Genomic DNA, 18413 nt, shown 5'->3' with positions numbered 1-18413 from the left:
GTGTGTGTTTGGTAGGGGCTGGCCGCTGGTGTGGTCATTCAGAGTGTGTGTGTCTCTCAGTGGTCAGTCAGAAGCAGTATGCCGTGTGCTGTGGCAGAGCGATGGGGATCTCTAACATTATGCTGAGAGTAGAAAAAGAGAAAACCACCCACCATCCAGCCATCGAGGTCAGAATGTCACGTCAAGTCATTCTTTCTTCGTTTTTCTTGTAGCCGAATCTGCATATGCACCTGAACATAACAACTCTGACTTCAGACTAGACATCAAGAGGGACATGAAAACACAGCTGATAGTGCCATAGAGGTGTTTCAGCTCCAGTAGTTTAATTACAGATAGCAGTCATGGCAGATTAAGTTGAATTATTGTGTGAGGTTTGGGTGGATGGTTGTCTGCTTCAGAAGTCGAGCAGTCTTCACTCTTAGTATCTGTTGTTTTTGGATCAGGCTGCTGTTCTGGATTGCTTAAAGGGATAGTTCACACAAAAATAAATCTGTTATCATTTACTCATCCTCATGGGTTTTGGGGTTTCTGAGTATATATTCTCACATAGTGAATTATAAACCTAATCTAGCTTGTTAATAAACCTGGCATTGTATATTATGAATATTGTAGGCTCTGTGATTAATTGCTCTTCATCTGTAAGTCACTTTGGATAAAAGTGTCTGCTAAATGAATATCAATGTTATCAAGCTTTGTTGTCAAGAAGTAAAATGCCAAGTTGTTTCTGTCATTTTCTGTTTAAATGAACTCAAACCTCCACTGTAATTGAATTGCTTGTTTCAGCTGAAACATCTATCTCTGTTTGCGTAACTCTGCTTAAGTGTATCTGTGTGTGTCAGCACATGACAGTATGCTGCTTCATATGTCACATGACTAACAGAGGAGGACAAAGAGAACACAGCTCATGACAAAGGCTTCTGTGACAGCAGCGCGTGTAGTATGCAGTGTTCATGTGGATCTGAATGGGACTCTTTTACTCCTACTCTCAGCATGTGTGCATGTATGGGATTGTTTTCACTGATGATAAAAAAAAAATATTATAATATTTCGTGAAAATGGCATCTTTGTCCATCATTATGGGCTAGATGTATTTTTGAACAGTAATGCTCGTTTGAGGGAAGTAACAATGGGTCGCATTCACTAATAACTGCATATATTAGTGCACACAGCTCGTTTGGAAAAACGATATATAAAGGAAGTAAATATTCTACTTTTTTTCAATTATAGATATTCAGTTGTATGTCTTTGTGTGAAGTTCGTGGTCAGTAATTTTTTTTTAATTTGTTTAAAAAAAAAAGTGTCTGATGCTTACCAAATCAAAATATATTAAAAATTGTATATTATTACAATTTAAAATATCTTCTTTTTCCATTTTTATATATTAAAACATTTCTGTGATGCAAAGCTGTATTTTCAGCATCATTACTTTAGTCTTCAGTGTCACGTGATCCTTCAGAAATCATTCTAATAAGCTGATTCGCCACTCCAACAACATTTCTTATTATTATCTTTTTTTTTTCATACTGCATATTTTTTTTAAATATATATATAGATATTACATATAAAGATTAAAAGAACAACACTTATTTGAAATCCTTTGGTAACATTATAAATGTCTTTTGAACAACTTAATACAGCCTTTTATTTATATATGGTTTTAAAATGACAATATACCATTTAATTATAAAAGTGCACAAAGTTTCCTGTTAGAGTTAGAGAATGGAAGTGAAGTGGACGTGTGAGAAAGACTCAGTGAGTGTAAAGATCGTTACAGCAGCAGAACAAGAGCTGTTAAGGTGAGTGATGTGTTGACATTAGGTAACCCTAGCAACGCCACTGATCTTTTGAAAATTAAGAGGAGCTAAATTATGGTCATGAATCAGGAATGTCATTGCACATGCATGTAGTTCTCTCTCTCTCTCTCTCTCTCTCTCTCAATTCAGTTAAACTTTATCAGCATGACTGTGTAACACAATGTTGCATTAACATATATATATATATATATATATATATATATATATATATAACAACAGCATAAATAAGGACTTACATAATAATACATAAAATCCATCTAAATAGATGAAAAGATAAAGTCAGTATCGACTTAATCATGTTCAACATCTAACATTGTGAATGTTTTATACATATTTTGCAGCTAATGTAGCTGTGTTGTCATCTTTTCCAAGTAAAAAGGGCATTTTCTCAATGTCACTAAGTTCGGTAAATGATGGGATCAGGGATTCAAATCTAGGGAGAAAAGTTCCCCTCACTTTGTGATATTTAAAACAAATCAGCAGAATGTAAAGACAATTTTAATTTGCTGATTATTTACTCACCATCAGTGCATCCAAGATGTAGATGAGTGTGTTTCTTCATCAGAACAGATTTGGAGAAATGTAGCATTGCATCAGTTGCTCACCAGTGGATCCCTTGTAGTGAATGGGTGCCGCCAGAATGAGAGCCGTCTCATCACAGATCAAGCATTCCTAAACAAATATACTGGTGGATGTGAGAGGACAACAGGGAATGGACTTATTCACTGGAGGAAGCATTATTATGGATTATGGGCTTTATTGATTACAAACACATACAGTACTGTAGCTTTTTCACTTCGCAAGATGTTAATCAAAAGACTAGAGTGGTGTGGATTATCATGATGTTTTTATCAGCTGTTTGGACTCTCATTCTGACGGCACCCATTCAGCCTTCATTGTTGGTGAGCAAGTGATGGAATGCAAATATGTTCTGGTATCTCACAATATCAACTAAATCTTGGAAGGCCTGAGGGTATATATTCAGCAAATATTCATTTTTGGATGAGCTATTATACTTTAATACTTCTGTTCCATAAGGTATGCATTACATTTATCAAATGTGACAGTAATATATATTTATTTCAAATAAATGCTGTTCTTTAGAATTTTCCAATCCTTGTTCTACGCTTTTCCTGTCCTTTTCATCATGATCCCTCACATCCATTTTCCCTGTTCTGTCACTTCTTCTCTCTCTCATGTATGGCTCATGTTCCTGCATATTTCATACCAACACACATACAAACCCCAAAACAGTGGGCTAGGCTCTTAAATAATATACAATAGACCTCTGCCTTAATGCTGCAGCCGTTTTCCCTATGATAGCAGGGATTATAGAGAGGGAGTGTTGCTGTGAATCTGACTTCTTTGGCCAGAATGGTTGTGGCCCCGCTCTGTGTGGGTCACTTAGTTAAGTGGTGTGGCAAAAATTGCCCTGCGGGTGCTGACTGCCCTAACCCAGATTCAGTGGTATGCAAAGTACAACACAGCTGGGCTCTGGGGGAAGGGAACTACATCTGTATATTCCGGCATAGCTTGCATTCGTAGTGTAATTCACTCATGCGCTGTGGGAGATGAGTGTACACTGACTAGCCATGTGAATGTAGTACATTTATGTTTTGGGATGGCCCTTTCAGAACAAGATGCTGTGCCAATTATCAGTTTTTGTGAGACTTTGAAAAGCAGATATTAGTTCGAAAAGAACCCAAAGAGAAGGTTTCATGTTCATTGGGAAGCAGAATGTTGTTTACTTATTATTGTTGTTGTTGTTTTATCTGCAGGGGGTGCAGCTGAGTTCATCAGTCTGGTTTCTGTTTTATAAATAAAAGTCTTGTTAATTTATTTCTACTGTAGAAAATGGGATTTTGAATGATTCTGCCATGGTTTCTGAAACCAGTAATCAGTGGTATATTCTTTTTAGTTTAATTTTTATATAAATATATATATTTCTTTTTTATGAAATAACTTTAAATAAAATGTCATATGTAGCTAATGACATTTAATTTAAAGTCAGTTTATTTGATTATTTGTAGAGGTAGATCAATATTGCATTTTGCCGATATCGATAGCTAGGTTGGACCACACTGGCCGATACCGATTAATTAACCGATAGTTTTTAAAATGGATACTGAACAAAAACTAAAATAGTGCTTTATTTACAAAATAAAAAAACAGTACTGAACCATACTAATAGTAGTATTAGTATAAGCAGTAGTAGTATTAGTAATAAAAGTAATAATAATAATAACAGTAATAGTAAATGTTGTAAAAAAAAAAAAAATTCCAAATTCCGTTATTAAATTTTTCTGGATTCAGTTTTTTCCATTTAAATTTTTCTCCACTCCTTTTTAATAGTTAAATCAAAATGTATTGATCATAAAGCAGGTCTAATTAATACAAATCATGAAACTTATATATTTTAAAATCAATTTAATAAAAATTACATGATAAGGGCCCTATGAATTTATTTTTTTTTTATCATATTTTTTTATGGTTACCAAATTCTGTTACCATAAAATATATATATATATATATATATATATATATATATATATATATATATATATATATATATATATATGCTTACCAAGTTCTGAGCTCTGATGTCACAAAGCCAGTGAAACAACAATGGCAGCCCATACGGATAATATTACCTATGGATGCAGTGTTTATGCAACTGGTACATGTTGAAATACATGTTGCATGCTTGTTCCTGCAATCAATTATCGGTGCCGATAAATCGGTCGACCTCTTATTATTTGTTACATAAATTTTACTTTCACTGTTATGATTTATAGTAGAATAACTATACCTTACCTAAATAAATTAAAAGTGCTTGATTTGAGAAGTTTGCTTCCACTAAAAGGTTGGGGATTTGAAACTCATAAGCCCCACCCATTTCCATGCAAATTGTCATATATATATATATATATATATATATATATATATATATATATATATATATATATATATATATATATATATATATATATATATATATATATTAATTTATTTATTTTTTTTTTCATTTTGTTTATGTGGTCAGGTTAAACAAAATGTAATGTACTTATACATAATCATGTGGTCTTCCACTATCTTTGGCACAAACATTTGGTGTGTCTGTGGAAGCTGCAGAGGTTCAAATCGTTTCTTGGAAGCCAACAAGATTTAATTACCCTTCATTTAATATCTGCTGCTGGTTTGTCCCTTCGCTTTTGGCACTAGCATCTTTCAGTCAGATTGCTTGACTAATGGCTCCCCTTAAAATGATCAGGTTAAACCGAAGTTCTCAGCGTTCTTCCATTTGCAGTCATTTCACAACATACAATTACATTCACATTAATGATCTAATTTCTCTTCCTTGTGTTAATGTACAAATTCCTTGAGATGTGAAATGAGAATATTGTAGTGTTGGTTTGCTTGTCATAGAGTGAAGATTGTATTCTGTGTTAACTTAATCATCTGTTTAGTATAATTATAGAAGCATAGCGAATATTACAGACGTTAGTGATCTCATCATGCTATTTGCATGTGCGTTGGCAGTGATGTATCCTGACATGTATATGCTGCATATTGTGGTGTAATAATGTTTGAATTATTATATTAAAGTGAACATACTTTAACATAATCTCATATCATTTTCTCTGAGGCTCAGATTAAGTTGCGTAAATTATGAACAATGGCAGGAGCAAATTGTTGTTTCTCATGAGCTGTAATTGTGGAAGTTGTTTGTGCAGTTTATTTTATACATTATAGCAGTAATAGAAAAGCCCTCACATGGTTGTAAACAGCAGTCTCTCTCATATTAGTCTCAGCCCTGAATTTTCTTTAGATCTGAACTCTTGAGTTCATCTGCTCCTGCCTAAGGGACAGTCTGAATGCCAGCATGTGGCCTGGCATTGGAAATCCTGAATGGGTGAGATCCCAGTTTTGAAAGTATGCCATGGCTTGGATGGTGATCCTCACATCTGGAGATCATCTCTGAGCATCCATTCGGTCTAAAAGAACCAATGTCAGAACACTCCAGTATCTGCACAGATACAGCCATATTAGACGGGCATAGAAAATTGAGAAAATTATCCAAACAAAAACATTGCATTTATGTTCTCAAATGATCTTGATTTTGTTTATTTTTGACTAGATGTATTTGGATTGTAGGTTAGATAGCAGTTGGTTTCATTAAACCTATGCAGTTAGTTGTATCTGTTTGAAGAAAAAAAAAGCCCCGCCTGATTCAGAACAAGTTTATAGTTTTCAGAGACAATAATGTTGATTTGAGCAATGAAAAAGATGCATGATGGGAATTTGAGTTTGGAGCACTCGAGAGTTAAATGATTCTCACTTTCCCATTTCAACTGCAGCTGAGAACACATTGATGTTTGTTTGTGCTGTAATTGTCCTGAAACGTTAAGCAATAGGTTCATTTTGCAGTCCTGAAACGTTCATTGATTTTACAGTTTTGCCTCTTGTTGCTTGTAAAAATGTTTCCTTGCACTTTACTCGAGGGCTGCTGTTTTATTACAGATTCCATTCTGATGTATTTCATCATTTCATTGTGTTACACTCAACAATATTCATCCACATAACGCAGGAGTTGCTTCGTTGATGCAACAGAGCGGCTGTTAAAGGGATAGTTCACCCAAAAATTAAAATGTGATGTTTTATCTGCTTACCCCCAGGGCATCCAAGATGTAGGTGACTTTGTTTCTTCAATAGAACACAAACTGATATTTTTAACTCAAACCGTTACAGTCTGTCAGTCTTATAATGGAATGGAAGTGGATGGGAATTTGCTAGAAAAATATGAAAATCCTAAAAAGAAACATACACAAACAAAATCAAATTAAACCCTGCGGCTCGTGATGATACACTGATGTGTAAAGACACAAAACGATTGGTCTGTGCAAGAAAAAGAACAGTATTTATATAGGTTTTTTTTTTTTTTTTTTACCTCTGATTCATGCAATGTCCAAACTGTTAAAACTCTCATGAGCACGTTCTCAGCATCAGGCGCATTAGGCATCGTCTTCTCCTTGCTTTATGGTGGATCGCAGACTTATAAGTGCATTACCACCACCTATTTATTAAATGGACCATTGACACTCCATCTAAATTCTCAATTAGGAGGGTCAATGATGTCAATATAACATTTCCTATTATCATTAGCATTTAAAACCATTGTACTGCTCAAAAACATTTTGTGGAACCTGTGGTACATATTTTTTTTCTAGGATTCTATAAAAATTAGAAAGTTCAAAAGAACAGCATTTATTTAGAAATAGAGATCTTTTGCAACATTATAATTGTCTTTACTATCACTTTTGAGGAATTTAATACATCCTTGTTTTGTTCCAAAAAATATTACTGACTCTAAACTTCATGGTTGCGGATGTAAAAAAAGACACAACTATTATGTCACCTTGGGTTTTTATGAACAATTATTGCTAGTAAAAACACTGGAATAAGTAGCTAGAAAAACAAAAAACAAATCCACCATGCACCTTTAGCAGACTTGTAACTTTCATTATCCATAATATCTTTCAATCACTGTTAAGATATGAGCCATCCAGCAAACTTAATTGATTCAGGTTTTAGTGCAAGCGAGGCAGTATTTGTACTCTAGCTGAACATCAGTGAAAATATTATTCAGTATGTAGTGGGAAAAAAAGAGAAAGACAGAGAGAAACTGAGAGCTGTAATATTATATTATGATTTGTTCTTCTCATAGCTGAAAAGCTGTGTGGTTTTCCACCATCCAATGAGATTATGTGCATCAAATAACCACTTGAGGTTTAACACTCGGCTCACACACAAACACACAAATCTCTCTCTATCTCTCTCTGCCAACAATTCTTTTGTATTACATCTCCATAACAACAGTCTGAGTGGCCGAGAGCAAGAGAGGACAGAGAGAGTGAGTTTCTAATATTCACCGCATGGAAAGGCGGAGCTGCGGAGAGTATGTGCGAGTGTGTGTGTGTGAGAGACGGAGGTGCTCAGATTAGTGTGCCGGGGTGGAATCAGGGCGGTGTGATGACTTGAAGCACATCAGAGTAGATGAAGACGCATGAGATCAGCTAACACCACACATGGTGAGAAACCCACGCCTTTTACTTGATTCTGGCAGGGGACAGGTGTGTGTGTGTGTGTGAGAAATAGAGAGAGTGTGTGTGTGTGTGTGTGTGTGTGTGTGTGTGTGTGTGTGTGTGTGTGCGCACGTGTGAGGGTGTCTGTGTGTTTGGCCAGCTTCGATCTTCTAAAGGGTTTTTATGTAACAGGCTGCAAGACCAGAGATGGTAAGATACTGTAGAGCTACACTAATGTCATGCTATATGTTGCACTTAGCCGCATGTGCTGGACTTCTGAAAGGAGAAGACAAAGTCTTTGCATTTGCATTTGAAAAATAAGTTTCTGATTTATTTAATATTTATGTATTTATTTATTTAGCTTAAATGGCATTTTGAGTTCTGGTATAGCATTTACATTGCACTTATGAACACCAAACCAATACTTTAATATTTTTGTTTGTTTAAATTCGTGTACTATTACTTTTATTACTAATATTTTAAGTCTCACAAATTCTATGACAAGCTTTTACATGTTTCAATTCTTCAATATTATAGCTGTAGTAATACTCTTTTTTGTTGTAAATATTTACTGTTGTTTACTATTATTATTAATACACTGAAAAAATACTTTGGGGAAAAAATGGGGGAAATGTGTTTTACTCAGAAATAATTTAAAAGATATGGAAAATAACATGTTAAATTAAAACATGGAATTTTAGAATAAAAATAATATTCTATATTCTATAACTGGTGGTGGATGAGGAAATATTATTATAATATATTTTTAAACATACTCCAATTATCTTTTATATTTTCTTTTTATTTACAACTTCCTATATATATATATATTATATATATATATATATATATATATATATATATATATATATATATATATATATATATATATATATATATATATATATATATATATATATATATATATATACTTTTTTTGTTGTTTGTTTGTTTCTGTTGTGACCAAAAATTACTTTGCCTGAGTGGGTGATTATTTTACTCTGTAATTAACATGTTTAAATTAACATACTATATATTAAAACCACATCAAAGTCTCATCAGTTTTATGATGATAAGTTTTTAATTGTTGCATTAAATGTGCATTATAACTGTACTGTGTTTTTGTTACTATGGACTGTTAATTGACTATTTTCGTTAATAGGCACCTTCTTTTTGGACCATTAGTTAAGAAGCCAATAAAAACAGACTCAGTCACAGATAATCATTTCAGGTTTATTAAAATTCAGAAGGTGACTTTGTCTAAGTGTGTTGTTTATTCTGTTTAGTCCATCCATGTCCACTAGTTTGACCCATTCAGACTTGCTTTGAGGAACGGAGGTGAACAGTGGAGACGGGGATCGTCACATTAACAGTAATCAGCCAGTCATAATGATGTGGAGGCACTGCTTAATCTCACATAACTTTTTGATTGTAATTTGCCAGTAACTCACAACCACATTCATTACATGTACAGTCCTCCGTGGAACGCAAAGATTATATTTTGAAAGGATTTATATTTTTTACAATAAAAGTCAGTGGGGTCCAATGTTACATGAACCCCAATATTCTTCAAAACATCTTCTGTTGTGCATTTGAGCTGTAAAGTTATTTAATTGTTTTTTTAACAGTGAAAGTCTTGTGATATTGCATTGCATTGTCTTGCCTCAAGGCATTGTTATGCCACAGATGTAATGATTGAGCATCTGTCAGAAACTCTCGACCAGAACATCACTCTAATGGTACTTGTTAGCCAGTCCTTTCCTTTGTTTCCATTCTTATATGATAATGGTTTGTGTGACAGGTCATGAAAATATACTGGGTTTTGGTTAAAATAAAAAATAAAAAACCCCGGCTGTAGCTATCATTTGATTTCCTCTTCAAAGTAGACTCTGTCTTGTGGAAATGTTGTTTAGTGGATTTTGAAATATTGTGTTGTATGATATTAAACAGCAAACTGTGGATCAGGATTGCAGCATCAGCAGATTTTCTAATGTATTTATTAAGGCTTTCGTCTGCGAATCTCCAAAAAGCTCAAATTAAGTCCTTTCTGTGGAGTACTGTGGAGCTTTATTCCATCTCTGTTTCTTCAGCTTGGGAAAACTCGCCTAGTTTTGCTTTTATCCTACTTTTGCATTATTCAGCTTGCATCACATCTCTCTCCGTTTCTCTTTTTCTCTTTTTTTTCTCATTCCCTCAGGCTAACTTGAAGAAGTTTATGGAATATGTTCAGCAACGGAACATTGAGAAGGTATCAAAGTTTGTGGAGAAAGGGCTCGACCCAAACTTCCACGACCCAGAGACCGGAGGTAAGCAACACCAACCTAACTCAAAAAGTAAATTCATTAAGATTTTCCAAATGTCCATCTCTGTGTGTGTGTGTGCATCAGCGTACGTGTTGACTTTACTTGGTACTATTAAATTGGTGCCATGACCCGATCTCTCAGCATTTATCTCTTGGCTCTGGGTCAGTCAAAAGCAGCTGAATTTGAAATGAAGCACTCTTGCATGCTGTACGCTAATAGTGGGGATCAATTTAAACCATATTTGTGTAGTTGTTCAGTTTGATGATCTTTTTGATCCCCTTAAACTGTCAATATTGATGGTAAAATGTGGAAAGGTTGGTTTCACCTCATTTGATATTTAAGTGTACCGATTGTTGTTTCCTCCAATTAACTTTATCACCTTTATTTTTGGTTTTGTTGAAAATGAGAAGTTACAATAAATATTAAGATAAAACATATATTTAGTAGTAGCAGAAGGAGTATAGTATTTTAGATTTTTACATCATGATCTGAGTATTTTGTTTGTGTTTTGATGAATTGTTATTAATTATACATCAATGTATTTTATTTTAGGTTAATTTACTGCTAGCTAACTTGTATTAAAACAATTGATATTAATTAAAATTCACAAAAAAATGTAGTTGGCATCACACACCATATCAAAAAGGCAATTCATCGCACATCATTTTGCAAAATCCACTTGAAGGTTGATTAAAAACCATGATTATATCTTATTCCAGACATTTGTTAACGGTTTTAACATAAATTAAATTAAATAAATAGTTTAAAGTAATTTCCTTCTTCAAGTAGTTAAAAGCATCCACAGAGAATCCCATTTACATGTGTTAAGGAATCATTTTCAGTCAATGATTTTGTCAGAAATTTTAGCGTTAAATGTCACCTGGTGATCTTTTTTTTGGGGTTATTCAGTACTTAAACACTGAGAACTTGTATCTTCTAATTTCAGTTTTCAATTAGAGTTAAAGAAAGGGACAGATTGTTCTGCATGAATGACTATAGTGCAGTCACGTCTGACCTCTTCCAGTGCATTCTGGGAAGATAAGATCACCTTCCATGCAAATTCTCTCATACTTATTCAGATTTATTCATGCATTTGTTTGGAACTGCTCAGAACTGACCTCTGGCAACAGTGATGGACAGGAATTGAAGAGCTGGTGTTTGTATACACGCATGCAATTGTTACAGCCAGAGCAGCCGTCACCTCCAGCTTGTGCAGCATCTCAAAGGCAGTGTTAAGCTGTCTGGAGACAGAAGCTAAACAATTTGATCACAGTCCATGTATCCCTGATCTTTAAAAGGAAGGTAAAGACCGGAAGAGAAAGATGGAATCAAAATACAATAGGCTTAAAAAGACAGTTCACACAAAGTATGAAAGTTCTTATGTTGTGATATTGTTTCAAACCTGTGATTTCTTTTGTGCAACAGAAAATGAGATTTTTTCCAAACATTTCCGTGGCCATCAAGCTCAAGCTCTAAAAATCACTTTTAAAGCACTGTCCCTGACAGTCCCTGGTCATATAGAAAAGAGCAATATGAACATTCTTTGAAATATTTTCCTTTCCGTGTTCCATTCAGGTTTGTTAAATAAACCACTCCTTTAAAACAAATCAGGAATGCACAAATAATGTCAGCAGTTGTTTTTTGTGCACAGAATGTCCATTGACAATGGCGTCACAGCTGGAAGGTTGTGCAGAGCTCATAAAGGTTCTAAAGAATGGAGGAGCTCACCTGGATTTCAGGACCAGAGACGGCATAACTGCCCTTCACAAAGCAGTCCGCACCAAGAACCACACGGCAATTATTGTGAGTAACGCACACTCGTCCTGCCGACAATGGGGGCGAGCACGGGGTCCTCATACATACTTGAAAGAGACATCAGAGGTGTGTGTGTCTGTCCAGACGTGAGTCATAGAGTGACACAAAGATGAAAAGTGTTCATTGACACCGGGCTGTATAAAAGCTTGCTGTGTTTTATAATGATCAGAGCAGATCTTTAGCTGGAGCAGAGGACTGATGTGTCATCCGAAGTTCAACTGAAAGAGGCATATCAGTGTTGTTTTTATATGTTAATGACATATTGATCTCAACACTAAGGACATAGAGAGGCAACCAGGGCAGTTGTCACAATGTGGTATCAGTAACTGTAACGCTTCAAGCATCAGCATTGATTTTAAATGTAGATTTTAGAAAATCAATTTATTAGTCCAATATTTGTTGGCCAAATAAATAAACAATAAAAAATAATAACTTGTATACATTATATATATATGTGTGTGTGTGTGTGTGTGTGTGTGTGTGTGTGTGTGTGTGTGTGTGTGTGTGTGTGTGTGAGTGTGTGTGTGTGTGTGTGTAACAAAAATTAAATACTTATTTTTATCTGTGTGTACAAACTGTACAAATACATATATATATATATATATATATATATATATATATATATATATATATATATATATATATATATATATATATATATATATATATATGACATGTGTATATAAATGACATGAGTTTCACAATTTAAATTAATCAATATTAAATAATATAAATAATAAAATATAACTTAAATATAAAATATACATACTGTACAAAATGTATCTATGTATACAGTATATATCAAGGTGTGTGTGTGTGTGTGTGTGTGCGTGCAAGTGTGTGTTTATGTGTGCAAAAAAAAATTGACTGTTAAGCACAAACCTTCTCTGAGATAAAGGGATATATTCACTTCAGTAAAATTTGTGACAACTAGCCACAGTCTCCCATATCCTGACTTATCGTCAACCATTATTATTTTCCTCGATTCTGTCTTTTCTCTACATATTTAAGCCTGACCTGCAGGTGGCATTTTGCTTGATTTCAAACCTCCCCCTTTTCCACATTGTTCCTCTTATTCATTATACCCATTTGAATGTAAAGTAATGAAATGAGTCTTGAATGACGTCTCGGCTAATAAATCAGCTTGGCTGTTGCAGTCTAGTCTTAGTCTCAGATAGCACACCCACAGTCCATTCACTGATCTCCTAATGTATATTGCATTACAGAACTGGTAGGAGCTAGCAGAAAATCTGCAAGGATAAGCTGCAAAGTGCTCCAGATTTAATGCCAATGGTCAAAAGTCTTACTTGACTGCTAAGGTTATAGGTTCAATCCCCATTTGTGGCAATCCTTGAATTTTCGTTACCATGCCCTTGAGCAAGACACATAAAGATATGCTGTATGCAATTTTTTTTATGGAATAGCACGCAGAAAATGTCCTAATACTCGACAGATATGACTGAAATAGTCTCAGTGACAGCCTGAGGCTCTGTAAAAAGCAGAAAAGAATCTGACTGTGAGGTGCTGCAGTTTGACAGTGACCAAACTTTGAATCACTCTCTGTCTGTCAGTTTTGTGTGGTCATGTTCCTCAACATCGGGTTCACTGACTTGTCTTTTAAGCATGGCTTTCAACATTTAACACGTTAACGCATGCGATTAATTCAAAAATCGCCTACATGTTGAATGAGATTTTTCTCCAGTGAGGGGGAGGAGGGGGCGGAATGTTTGACCAATTACGCTACAGCACTGTATTGCACTGATTGGCTATTAACTGTGAGCAGACAGTGTCAAGAAATGCATTGGAGAATACGGCGAACAAAAGATTTAAAGAAACAAAGTTGCTTGTCAGATTTTCCTAACAAGCAACTGTGTTTTTAAAAAATAAGAACAAAAAAAATGTAAAAGAAACCCAGGATTTTTTCACACAATTGAACAAAAAAATAAGACCAAAGTTGTGTATTATGAGTGGACTTGGCAACTCTGATTGATGCTCAAACAAACCATGAATGAGCACAGATCATACATTTCTGTACATTCACATTGTTTCGACACACATTGAGGTTAATGTTTTAATTTGTAATGTCAAAATTAATCACTCAAAAAGGGTGTGATTAATCTGGTTAAAAATGTGAATCTAGAAAAGAGGCAAGCTGATTGGTTGGTGTAGTTGAGAGACGTGAAGATGACTTGTGTGTGCAGACGCTGTTGGATCTGGGCGCCTCTCCGGATTACAAGGACAGTCGTGGCCTGACTCCTCTGTATCACAGCTCTATGGTGGGGGGCGACCCGTACTGCTGCGAGCTCCTGCTGCATGATCACGCTCAGGTGGGCTGCATGGATGAGAACGGCTGGCAGGAGATACACCAGGTAACACACTTAGTTTTAACTTGTTCATGTTCTCAAAGCTTCCTTCAAAGTAATGAATTAAATGACAAATTTACACTGCAAAGGTGGCACCCAAGTGCTTCTGAACTGGCATTTAGGTGACTTTACACAGACTGTTTAATGCTGCTCAGAGGTGGCATTAATGCACTTCCACAGCAATTACATCTGTATGCTTTAATACGTGGAGCTAAGCCAGATCAGAGCAGGCATACTTTAGTCTGGCTTTCATGCAGCATCTTAACTCAGACACCTAAAGCTGCCAAAATAGGTCATAATGTCATACTATTGACATCACAAGCACATTGACTGTTCTGATGTTTGGGTCTGTGCATTTTTTTAAATATATTTAATAGATTTCAAAGTTCTTTTGAACTTTCTGTTTGAAAAACTGAAAAACAGTGTCACTGTCTCCACCAAAATAAGCAGCACAGCTGTTTTTAACATCAATGATGATAATAATAAAAATAATAATAATAATAATAATAATAATAAAAGGTAATTGAGCAGCAAGTTAGCATATTAGAATGATTTCTGATGGATCAAGTGACACTGAAGACTGGAGTAATGAAGAATAACTTGCATTTTAAAATATATTCAATTTCGGTATTTCACAATATTACTGTATTTTCAATCAAATAAATCCCTTGATGAACATAAGAGACTTATTTCAAAATCAACAACAACAAAAAATCATACCAACCCCAAACTTTTGAATGGTACTGTAAGTACATATTCAGTATTCAGGAGCTAGTCTGTGTTGAGGTTAGATCATTTACATAAAGTGTCAGCCTTAAAAGCAGTGTGGGTCTTCTCAGGGTCAAAGAGACAGAAAATGAAGAACTAAATTAAAAAAAACAGCTGTTTTTGGTGCAAGACATTATAGACTTGGACTTTAGGGGAAAACAATACTACAACAAAACAGAACATGGCCTTCATAGCACACACACACTTTCATGGTCAGGTCACAATTGACTTACAGTCAGCGGAGCCTGTGGATTACTGCGGGGTAATACAGCAGGAGATTGTTTTGCAGGGCCTTTTTCTCCATCTCTGTCCATGTTCTGGAGGCTGGCCAGACACACACACACACAGACACACACACTTCTAAACTATTTCTCTCAGTTAGCAGCCCCTGGTGCATGACATTTGCATTCATGACATCTGACCTTTTCAGAAGCTTAAAAAGTGTATGTGGGAGAGAGCGTATCCATACTTGTGTTTGGATCTAAAATTAAGACAGCTCATTTGCTCGGCATTTGCTCACCAGTTATCTGGTGACTTTATTAGGACATATTTGTAAATGTGTATTTATACCAACTTTGTTCAAATAAACAAATCAATATTGGTGTTAATATGAATGCTAATACTAATTATTATTGTATATTTAATATGTAATATATATTTTACACTTATTATTGTTACTCCCAATGAACAATAATATGTAATATATAATTAATATTAATATTGCTGTTTATATATATTACATAAAACAACTACAACATATGCACACACACAATGTTGTTATTATTTTATTTATTATATAATAAATATTAATAATGGTATTGACAATAATAACTATTATTATTATATAGATGATTAGACTTTCAAATAATCCTTAAATTAGTCAATTATCAGATAATCACTAATCGCAGCCTTATTTGGGATTTAAAATTCAACTGCCAGCAGATGAACATCCACTGTTTTTTTTCAGGATATGCAAATCTATTCTAGTAACTTTATGCCATGCTTTGAGAGGAAAGATTAGAGATTGTGGTATATTATATTCTTTTTATGAAAAACTGAACTCCTGGGTCAGATAGGACTGTGTGTGTGTGTGTGTGTGTGTGTGTGTGTGTGTGTGTATGCCGATGCCATTGCTGTGAGTTTACAGTGTTTAAACCATGGCTCATTCCCAAAATTAGATCAGGTCCAAAAATGTGACAGACATGCTATTTAACTATGTTACCTACACCTCACAAACACACACTGCCCTCAGGAGTCATAGTGTTTGTCAGAAAGGAGAACAGCAGTTGACAGGGCTGATTTGTGTGTGTGCGTGTGTGTGTGTGTGTGTGTGCGTGTGTTTGGAAAGGTGGGCACTTTTCCTATCATAATATTTATTTTCCACCACCCTCCCTTCCTTCTGATGTTCTCATCCATCTGTCTGACCCACACTTGTCATTTCTAAAGAGATCCTATGGCAACCCGAGCAAATGCCAAGTGAGTGTGTCTCAATGAGGCTGCTCTTCACTGTAGCTTTTCTAGTTTAGATAGTCATCCTTGCTCATCTGTTAGTGTGTGTGTGTGTGTGTCTTTAAATGGCTGTGTATATTGTACATCACTGAATGAATGGTTAAATGTGAATCTAAACACATTCATTCTTGTCTCTTTCTGGCTCTCATTATGCATTGACAAAAATATTTTGTGCAAATGTTTCAGTTTGCTTGAAATGACCTTGTTGCAGTGTCCAATTTATTATTATTATTTTTGTTTAATTGAGTGGGTCAAAATTAGGCAACATTATCTGTATTAAATTTATTTGTAAAATCTGGATACTTCAGAAAAATAAGATTTATTTAATTGAGATTAATATTATTATTATTACTAAAGTAATAATATTAAGTAATATCATAATATTATAATTAATAACAATAATAATGCTAATTTTGTTTTACTAACAGTAATAATATCATAAGATCATTATCATCAATAATTAAATACTTAGAAATACTTGAGTTATTATTATTATTATTATTATTATTGATAGTTAAATCATAATGTTATTACTGATAATAATATTTTTTATTTTATTAACAGTAATAATATCATAAGACCATCATCATCAACAACAACAATTAAATACTAAAAACAAGTTATCACTTATAATAATTTATATATTACTAACAATAATATTATAAGTCCAGCAACAACAATAATTAAATACTTAGGAACAATAAGAGTTTTAAAATTGAGTTTATTATTATTATTATTATTATTAACAGTAATAATATCACAATATTATCATTAACAACTATAATAATAAAAATATGTCTCTTTCATGTGCAACAGAACATTTTGTCAGTCACTTGGTTTCTATGTCTGCACCATTTCACTGTCCAGTGATAAATCCTGCGACGTATTTCTTGTTGCTGAACTTGGTCAGCAGGGATGGATTAACCATAAGGGGGCATCTGGACAGCACGTCCAGAGGGTCACCATGCAGAGCTGTATAAATGTTTTCAAACCGCAGGAGACGCCGAAGACCTCTCCCTGACTGCATGGCCAAAGATGAGCCAATGTAACAGTGAATGTTAATTGGCCCATGTGATTGGGAACGATTGGTACTCTGTGGATCTCACAGCTGGAGGCCCCTGGGAGTCCCACACATGCCCCGTCCCTAATCCTGCCCCACTCGCTCTCAGTCTCTCTCTCTCTCTCTCTCTCCCTTGTGCTCATTCTCAGGCTGACAGCTTTTAAGCAGTTTTTTTTTACATCCCACACTCAATTTGTTTGCAGAGAGGACACAATTTTGAATTATGGTGGAAAGAAAAGTGACATTAATAACACCAAACAAAGGCAAACAGTTCTGCTCTTTCTCATTTCATGAAGTGAGAACATCAAGATGGAAGAGCGAGGTGGTTGGGTGTGTGTGTGTGTGTGTGTGCTCTTATAATGACATGGGTATGACACAGGTATTACAAGGAGAGGGGGAGTTATGAGGACATAACTCATGTCCCCATTTTCCAAAATGCTTATAAATCATACAGAATGAGTTTTTTTGAGAAAGTAAAAATGCACAAAGTTTCCGTTGAGGGTTAGGGTTAGGTGTAGGGTTGGTGTAGGGCCATAGAATATACAGTTTGTACAGTATAAAAACCATTACGCCTATGGGTTGAACCCACCTTTCACAAAAACAAATGTGTGTGTGTGTGTGTGTGTGTGTGTGTGTGTGTGAAAGAGAGAGGCGGCAGCTACTGTTTTACTCATTATCATGATTTTAGTTTTCTGCAG

General features: G+C 34.8%; 1 protein-coding gene across 1 annotated transcript in view; it reads left to right on the top strand.

Annotated features, from left to right (window-relative positions):
- Positions 1 to 18413, top strand: part of LOC127934552 (SH3 and multiple ankyrin repeat domains protein 3) — a 144154-nt gene that overhangs the window by 41554 nt on the left and 84187 nt on the right. Inside the window, exons 4-6 of the mRNA XM_052532012.1 lie at positions 10095 to 10203; positions 11852 to 12003; positions 14217 to 14384. Coding sequence (XP_052387972.1) covers positions 10095 to 10203; positions 11852 to 12003; positions 14217 to 14384 — 429 coding nt within the window. The remainder of the gene's footprint in view (positions 1 to 10094; positions 10204 to 11851; positions 12004 to 14216; positions 14385 to 18413) is intronic.

Source organism: Carassius gibelio, chromosome A18, assembly GCF_023724105.1.
Source record: "Carassius gibelio isolate Cgi1373 ecotype wild population from Czech Republic chromosome A18, carGib1.2-hapl.c, whole genome shotgun sequence".
Lineage (NCBI taxonomy): Eukaryota > Metazoa > Chordata > Actinopteri > Cypriniformes > Cyprinidae > Carassius > Carassius gibelio.
Note: the sequence above shows the minus strand (reverse complement) of the source record. Positions and strands in the feature narration are given on the sequence as shown.